At 41.8% G+C, this 9,229-nt stretch overlaps 1 protein-coding gene across 1 annotated transcript; it reads right to left on the reverse strand.

The window, feature by feature from the left end:
- Positions 1–3,213: 3,213 nt before the first annotated feature.
- Positions 3,214–8,521, reverse strand: LOC101299026 (cytochrome P450 71D11-like). The gene is made up of 3 exons (XM_004305950.1): positions 7,613–8,521; positions 6,946–7,420; positions 3,214–3,386 (listed from the first exon to the last, which is right to left on the reverse strand). Exons 1-3 carry the CDS (start codon positions 8,519–8,521, stop codon positions 3,214–3,216), a joined length of 1,557 nt encoding a protein of 518 aa, XP_004305998.1.
- Between the last annotated feature and the right edge of the window lie 708 nt (positions 8,522–9,229).

Raw genomic sequence — 9,229 nt, forward strand, 5'->3', positions numbered from 1 at the left:
GTTTCATGATTTTCTTTCTCAGCCTTGATTCAAATTAATATTTTAAACAGGATGAGCGGTAATTTTAGATCGACGAAGGGTTCGAAGGGCCAAATGTCCGAATTGTCTGAGGGAACCTCTAGCAACCCTCAAACGTCGTTTCGGGGCCTCATGACAGCCAGACGTGCGGCCCTTCTGGAGACGGCGCAGAGGCCGCCGGAGGTGCCCCAGTCATCGAGGCAGCCGCGCGTCCCTCATTCCTCGAGGCAGTTGTGGCCTCAGACCCAGACGGAGGTGTCTGCACCCCGTATGCCTGAGATACACCAGGCGCTCACTCCGAGTCCTACTACTTCGGATGGTAGGTCATCTAGGGTACAGATGCCGCCGCCTCATCTGTTCCTTCCGCGGATGATACCGGCAATACCTGCAGTCGATGGCTCAGAGGCGCCGATTTATCCACTGCCCCCGCCAGTGGTTTCATCAGCGGCGTACCGGTTCGTGCCTTTTGATACGCCTCTTATTTCCGCGAGGGTATCATCATTGGCGACAGAGACAGAATCTGTCGCGTCCGCCGCATCGCCCTCAGGTAATGAAAGATGAATGATTTGTTTTCTTATAATTCTCCGATTTTAATAATCAATTTGGTTTATCATGTATAGGCACCGTCGGAGCGAAGCCGGCAAAGAAGAAGAGAGGCCCCGTCACAGGGAAGGCTCTCGAGAAGATGGTCGGTATCTCATGGAGGATCGTCATCCGTATTGACTGGGATGGCGACATAGTATCGGGCGGGAAGTCGAGGACGTACTCCGGCTGCGTGGGAGCGCTCATTAGGGATAGAGTCCCTATGTTGTGGTCAGACTGGGGCGAGGTCCCGCAGGAGGTTAAGGATATGGTCCACAACGCGATGTCGGTGAGTTTACAAAATGCCTCAATAATATTATGTATTACATTGTTGATTTTTTGAAAAACTAAACTAATAAACGGTTAAATGCAGGTGTGGTTTGAGGTTCCCGAGCACCTGAAGAGCAGCTGGGCGGACGTTGTGCATGGAGGAAGGTACGTTGGGAAGTTAATGAAAAAGCAAAATTGTATGTGATATTAATAATATTTCTAATATTTTTGTTGTATCTGTAGGTACAAGGAGTGGAAGAACGAGTTGCGGACCCATTGGACTACGCACGGGAACGCACGTTCTAGTACCCCTGTTGAGTTCCAGTACAGGGAGTACGAGTGGCGTTGGCTTCTGACATCAGAATTCAACAACCCTCGTAAACAGGTATTTAAAAAAATTAATTAGTTAATTTGTCATTAAATATGTGCATTTTTAAATATTTTACTAATAGTTTAGTTTTTTCTTTGAAGGCCGTTTCCCGGGCGAACGCTCAGAACCGGCAACGCAACACAAGGAACCATCGTGCTGGTTCTAGACCGTTCGCTGTCTTCATGGACGAGGCGGCCAGGGTACATCCAGAAGTCAACCAGTACGTCTATACGTACGAGAAGGCATATCCTGACGCCTAGGAGGATATTGTAAGTCATCTTACGTTTTTTAATTTTTAATTTTACTTATGTATATGTCAAAATGTTAATTAATAATTTTTTTCTTATCCAATTAGGCGAAGGTGAGGGAGGCTAGTGACGAGGTGATGAGTGCTATAGTGAGAGAGACATGGCCGGACACGCAAGAGGAAGAGATGTCCGAAGCCATGTCCCGGATCGATACTTCGGATCCGACGATTGGGGCGAGGATTATGGGCACAGCCTTCCCACCACGAGCAAACAACTTCTACTGCCGGGGTCTAGGAAAGAAGGGCGAGGGGGTCCTAAAGACCACTCCAGGATTTCAACGAAAGGCAACCTCGACCAGCAGCAGGACCACGACCACGACCACCAGGACGACTCAGCTAGAGTCGGAACTTCAGAGACTACGGGAACAACAAGCTGCTCAGGCTGCCTATAATGCCTCGCAGGTAGCCTATAATGCCTCGCAGGCAGCCTATAATGCCGCGCAGGCAGCCTATGTTGCCGAGATACATGCCATCCAACAGGCCTAGCAGCAGCAGATGTTCCAGTACATGCAGGACTTTACAGCTGCCCAGCCTCAGGGACTTCCGGCTCCAGGGACTTCCGGCTCCACCCATGCCTACGGCTATACCGCTACCCCAGCCGCTGCAACCTCCGCAGCAACCTCCGCAATAGCCCCCAGAAGCGGATATTAATTAAGACGATCTAGATTTTGTGTAGTTGATGAATTATAATTGTTTTATGTGCTTATTATTGTTGTTGGTTATATAGAATTGTTCACATTTTGCAGCTTGCTTGGAATGGTAATTTAGAAATTTCGGGTTTTTTTTTTACTTGGAATGGACTTATAGCCGACGAAATACGCAATAATTTGTCGGCTAAAGTATTTTAATTTTTTTTAAATAACGTTTAGCCGACGAATTATGGCATGTTTCGTAGGCTAAACCCTACTAAAGCCGACGAACCAGACTATATTTCGTCGGCTATAGTTATTTTTTAATTTTTAATTTTTAATTAAACACTTTAGCCGACGAAAAAATTAAGATATTCGTCGGCTAAAGTCTGAGAAAAACCGACGACATGTTTTTCGTCGGCTAAACTCTGGGACTATAGCCGACGAATATCTTAAATGTTTCGTCGGCTAAAGTCTGGGAAAAAAACCGACGACATGTTTTTCGTCGGCTAAAGTCTGGGACTATAGCCGACGACGTCTTCTAGTTTCGTCAGCTAAAGTCATTGCCGACCACTTTTTCCCGACGAAATCTTAGGCGACGAAGGATCGTCGGCTAAAGTACTTGTCTTGGTAGTGTCGGATCCTCTACATATAGCCATAGGATTTCGTCATTGATCAATTGTCAAAGTTAATTAATTTTTTTTGTTAAACGAAAGTTTGATTTTTTTGTTTGTTTGGAAGGAAAAGTGATGGAAGAATCATTAAAGTTTGTATTAGATGATGTGATGTAATCTGAACCATTAAATTGTTTCAAAGGTTTAGATTTTATGAAATTTATTAACTTTATAACTAGCTCACTTTAAAGAAGCTGGATAATTTCCTTGCAAACCAAAAGGAGGGCCCCGACCGATATGCCGAGCTCGATTAATCTCCGACCACAAGAGGGCATGGGAGCTCATCATTCCGGAGTACGTTGATGAGAGAAGGTGGTGGCTGGGAAGCCCATCGCAGAGGATCCACCGTTCCGTACACTTCACTTATATTTCTTTGTTTGAATTTGCATCAGTCGAAGGAGGACGATGATATGGTGTGGGAATCAAGTGCAGGTCTTGTTTTCTGCGGAATACAGCGCCTAACTCTTCAGTCATGTCCAAGTCTTCATTCTTCATTCCATTGGGGAGTTTCCAATCAAAATGATATAACAACATCGTATTCAGCGCACCCGGGTGCGCGGCGCACCCGGATGCCAAAGAGCGCGTGCAAACAATGCGTGTTAAGTCGGCTGGTCCTCGTTTTTAGTTGTTTCTCTCTCTCTCTCTCTCTCTCTCTCTCTCTCTCTCTCTCTCTCTCTCTCTCTCTCTCTCTCTCTCTATCATGATCTCATCTTCCTCTCTCTCGTCTTCCTTGTGGCTGAGACCTCATTCTTAGGGCTGGGCATGGGACGGGATGGGACGGGATTAGGGTCATCCCAAGGCCCGTCCCGGACATTGCACACGGGACGGGCCTTACGTTTTTAAGACTTGATCCCACGCAAGTCCCGTCCCAAACAGGACCGGGACGGGACGGGCCCAATCCCGCCATCCTGGCCCAATAGCAAAAGCCCAAACTAGGAAAAAAAAAAGAAGAAATTTGATGACGTGACAGAGATATATAACCTAGTTCTACATCAATTAGACAATTACTCAATTACATAACCTGAGTACCTGATGGTGATACCAATAAAGATTACATAACCTGCATTCAGCCATTCACAATAAACTTATTCAACTTTATAAATAATCAAGCAAGAGAGTGAAGCTTCTTTGAATACACATGTTGAATACACACATATAGATAATCACATGCAGCATTACATTCATAACAGTATAGATAGTTATGAAAATACATATCCAAATATTCTGAAAATACATATCCAACTTTATAAATAATCAAGCAAGTAAAGTTCTAGACACATCAACACAATATTCAAACGAACTCTATTTTTGTTTCATACATTATTGAATGTAATATCCACAGCTAAATTATAAAGTAGAATGAATTCTACCAATCTGCTAGCATACAATTTCAAACAGAAGATCCAACTCCAGTACTCCACAACAAAACTTACATAGAATCCTAAACATTTCTAACATTTAAGAGGGTGGAAATAACTGATGGAATGTACAACAACTTATCAACAAGAGTAAATCTACAAAGCAAAAACTATATGAATACGAAGAAGAACAGCAACAAGGCAAACTGCTCCCTGAAGTGATGTTAAAACTATATCTTTGCACCTAGACATGTAGCAAGAAACAATTTAGATGATCAAGGAACAGGTAAAAAAGAGATATAGTCTTGTTATCCTAGCTAGAGGAATCAGTCGAATCACAAGTTAAGAAATCAAATGGTAAAATGCAAGATTAAGAGATATTGAACAGGATAATACCCAATAACTTTATCTAGCAATCACTAAACTGTTGTCATAGCATTAGAATACATGCACCCAAATGGAAGCTACCAGGGAACAATGACAGAAGAACCCCCTTACAAACATGACATCGCAAATTCAACAATCTAAGAGAAAAATCCAGACATACAGAAGTCCTCGAGTCGTTGGGAGTCGTGAAATTTTAGCACTGCTGCTATCGGCAAACTTTGCAGAATTGGGCAGTGAGGAAGCGGAATCGGGCGGTGAGGTTAACGGAGGTGAGGGGGAAGCGGGCGCCGAGGTGAGGAGGAATCGGGAGGTGAGGTTAGCAGAGGCGGTGGAGGAGTTCAAGGAGAACTTCGGCAGAGTGGGATTGAGGTTTGGCTGGATTGGGATTTGGGGTTCATACTACTTCAGTGCTTCGCGTTTTGGGATGAAAGAGAGAGGAACTGAAAATGAGATGAGATGAGATGAATTAGTATTAGGGTTAAAAATGAAAGGTTAAGATCAAAACATCTAAAAAAATCAATGGCTCAGATTAGTCTATGGGGGGTGTATTGTATTTAGATTCATACAGACTTATTTTAATCAACTGACTTTTTGAAAAGTCTACAGACTCTTTGAAAAGTTCATAGACTTTCACTGATTTCTTAAAACCATCGATTTTTAATTACAGACTTTCACTGATTTCTGAAATCTACAGATTTCATATGAATGACTTATGTAGATTTCTCAATACTTACAGAGTTACATGAAAGAAAAAATAAAAAATAAAAAATAAAGATGCAATGACAAACACATAATGACACCGATTATAAGTTTAGGGTTCATCTATCTAATTTCGATGCATACAGTTGTAATATTTGATTGAAATACATAAACATAAGTAACAAAAAAGATTATATTAACTTAACAACACGCATACTTGTACGTAAACCAAAGACATATGTTTTAAAGTGGGACATTAGATGTTCACAAGTTAAATTTATGTACGCAGATATAATAATAAAATCATGTGGTTCTTTTTTTTTTAGAGGAACTTGAGGACCCATGCTAACCGGGCTCCTCAGTTGGAATAATATTATTAATAAGAGAATCCAAATTCGGGGAGGACATATTACCTGAACCCCTTACATTATTACACATATCCTCGAAGATGACATCCTGAATAATATCAAGAGTTAATAGATAATATTTAGGTTATCGAGGGTTCCAAGCATTACAATTGAAAGACAATAAAATGTTAACATTCAAAAAACATTGAAAAAATAGGTAGAATAGAACGTTGATAGCACAAAATATTATAAAAAAAAAATGATGTATCGTAGGATCAACCTATTCACATGTAAAGAGAAAGTCTGTCGTAGACTTTTCCAAATCTTTGCTCTAGTGGATGGAAAAATATTAGAGTTTGTGTGTGTGTAATTTACACTACAAAGTCCACAATTATCCATAAGTTATTAATTCCATAAGTATGAATGATATTTTGAATACATCTGAACTTCTATTCATTTTAAAAAGTCTTAATTGAATACCCTTGGACTTTGGTGGAATTCATAATGATTTTTTAAAATCTAGTTGAATACACCCAGACTTTGATTGATTTTTAAAAGTTTGTATTGAATACACCTAGACTTTCAAATTCCATAGACTTCTTTAAAACTTCCACTAATTCCATATACAATACACCCCCTTATATTTTGCACGGGACGGGACGGGACGGGCCTCAATTTTTCAGTCCCGTGTCCCGTCCCGTTGTTTCTCTACGGGACGGGACGGGACGGGACGGGCCTAGTGTTTTTAGACTTAGATCCCGTCCCATCCCGTTAAATTTCGGGACGGGATCGGGACGGGACCGGGATTTAGGTTTTTTATGCCCACCCCTACTCATTCTGAATCCGTAAACAAGTTCAAAATCAAGACATGAATGAGAGGCTGTGCTTGGAGGTGGAGCGGCTGGGGCTTGGAAGCCATGGCGGTGGTGCCCAATTCATGGGTCGGCCAATTCTGTTGCTCCTCCGCTTTCCTACACCATAACAAGTCCCTCAAATTCTAGATCGGGTTGTGAGCCTCGGGTCGGGATATGGAGATCCGGGTCAAACTGCTGCGATCGGTTGCCGACGGGGATGAAATCCGGCGACGGTGTAATGGGTTAGGGGGCGTGGATCGCGGCAGGGGCAGAGGCGAGAGCAAATCTAGGCTCGTCGAGGTGCTGCCGGATCTGGGGTGGTGTAGAAGTCCGAGCCCCATCACTCGCCTACCTAACAGACTGCAAACGCGAAACTAACGCCCCAAGTCCACGTGCTCAAACGGACGGTGGAGATGTCGGGTGCGCTGTATAATTTTCGTAACAACATTGCTAGTGGGAGCTCAACATTAGCCAAACCATATAGCATGCCAGGGCATATTCTCCTTCCAGAACCAAATGGGAGATAATCAAAGTTTGTTCCTTGGTAGTCAATAGAGCTATCAAGGAATCTCTCTGGATTAAAGGTCTCCGGATCACTCCAATAATTAGGATCTCTTCCAATTGCCCAAGCATTCACGATTACCTTTGTTTTGACAGGTATTTCATATCCATCAATCTCACACCTCTCTCTACATTCTCTTGGAAGTAGCAGGGGAGCAGGAGGGTGCAACCTCAGTACCTCTTGAATAACCAACTTTAAATATTTCATATCTCTAATGCTTGTTTCGTTTACTTGCTGCGTACTATTGAACACTTCCCTCACCTCATCCTGTGCTATTTTCATGATTCTCGGATGTTTTATCAGTTCTGCAATTGTCCAATCCACAACTATAGCTGATGTCTCACTCCCAGCAGTAAATATATCCTGAATTTGAGTAATTTGTTAATATATGCCTCCTTTATTTCTAGCAAAATGTAAGCTTTAGTATGTACATTGAGACACCCAATTTGTATATGCATTATATTTGTTGAATTATAGGTAAAAAAAAGGGGTGAAGTTTTGAATTATTCAATTTAGATATTTCAAGTATGTGTATATTTGTGTGTCCAGCCTTACCATGATCACCGCTTTGATGTTGTCAGTAGTCAAAGAAAACTCGTGGCCACCACAATGGTTGTGAAATTTTAGGAGAACATCTAGCAGATCTTCCTGGACTTGAGCCTCATCACTTTTCGTTGTTGTTGTAGCATGCATATGTTCTTTGATGATGTTTTCCAATATTCTATCAGCTTGTTTCTGAAGCCTCTCAAGTTTAAGCTGCACTCCACTTATTATATGAAGTAATTTGAAAGAAGGAAAAACATCTGCCACATTGAAGCCTGATGCTTCTTTGATAGCTTCCTTCATCACGAATATGAAATCTTCTTGATCCTTGCACTGATTACCGAAGGCTGCTTGTGAAGTGATGCCATATGTGGTAGACACAACTTTCTGAGTAATATTTAAAGGTGATTCTACTCTTGAACCAATCCATTCGATGAGATTCAGTACCTCTCTTTCCCTTATAGGTCGGTACGATTGAAACCGCTTTGCACTTAAGAGCTCCTGCGTGCAAATTTTTCGTAATCTTCTCCAGTAATCACCATATGGAGCAAATAAAATATTTGTAGAATCATATGAAAAGATTTTTGAAGCAAGGACCTGGGGCCTTGATGCAAAGATAATATCATGGGTCTGCATCACCTCTTTGGCAAACTCTGCTGATGAAACAACTACGGTGGAAACTTCTCCAAGCTTGAGGTGCATAAGAGGTCCATGTTGCTTAGCCAAGTCTCTTAGTCTGCGATGGGGTAGAGCGCCAATGAGCTGGTGTATGTTTCCAATAATTGGTAGCTTCCATGGTCCTGGTGGTAGATTTGAAGCAGAGGAGCTGTATGTTTGGCCTCTCTTCCCTAATTTCAGTACCAGAATCACCAGAAGCAAGAAAGTAGACAGGACTTGGAAGGCAGGGCATTGTAGTTCCATGAGCAAATGAGTTTGCTTTGGAATGACTTATTGGTGAAATTGCAAGCATGCTCTTATATCATCATAAGTAAGCTGGTTTTCCTGCTTCACTCTCCTAACTTATTGATCGTCGTTTTCTGCTTCATGTTCTTCCCCCATGCCGTTGCATAGCAGCCTAGGTACCGGTTTGATTTCTTGTTTGATATCTGCTGGATCAGACTCGATTCTTTCTGCAGAGACGGCTCTATTCGTTCTTTGGCATGCAGGGTTCTTTGGCTCCTTGTTCTTGCCGGCTTCGAACAATCTATCAAATAAAAAGCTGGGTGCCCTTGACCAAAGAAAACAAATTGGGGGACAAGTGCAAATTTCTGTGCCATCTTCAAGTATTCAAGATCATTGTTGACACATTCAGATCATCAGATGTGATCCAATGAGGTTCAATATTGCTTCTCTAATGCATTAATCTGTCTTTATTTTCCTTTTGTACAAATTGTTACAAGTACAAATAATCTTGCTCTGTTTTCCTTTTGTACCAATTGTTACAACTACTAAGTTTAACTCATAAGCTTGCTCCTGTGTTTATACAAGAAATTCTTGCTAGATACTTCTAGCTGGTAGATAATTCTAGATTAATCTGGTTTTACATTTCAACATGAACACACAATTTATGAGTTTTTCAGACTCTACCAGCTTCTGAAGGAGACCATGAGTACAGTAAAGTTTTTAATC

The sequence above is a fragment of the Fragaria vesca genome, linkage group LG6 (genome assembly GCF_000184155.1).
Source record: "Fragaria vesca subsp. vesca linkage group LG6, FraVesHawaii_1.0, whole genome shotgun sequence".
Lineage (NCBI taxonomy): Eukaryota > Viridiplantae > Streptophyta > Magnoliopsida > Rosales > Rosaceae > Fragaria > Fragaria vesca.

Coding starts and splice junctions, on each gene's coding strand:
- LOC101299026 (XM_004305950.1), bottom strand. CDS start 8,521: ATGGAACTACAATGCCCTGCCTTCCAAGTCCTGTCTACTTTCTTGCTT. Junction 7,421..7,612: donor ACATCAAAGCGGTGATCATG/GTAAGGCTGGAC, acceptor ACTCAAATTCAG/GATATATTTACTGCTGGGAG. Junction 3,387..6,945: donor TAATGTTGAGCTCCCACTAG/CAATGTTGTTAC, acceptor GTGCGCTGAATA/CGATGTTGTTATATCATTTT.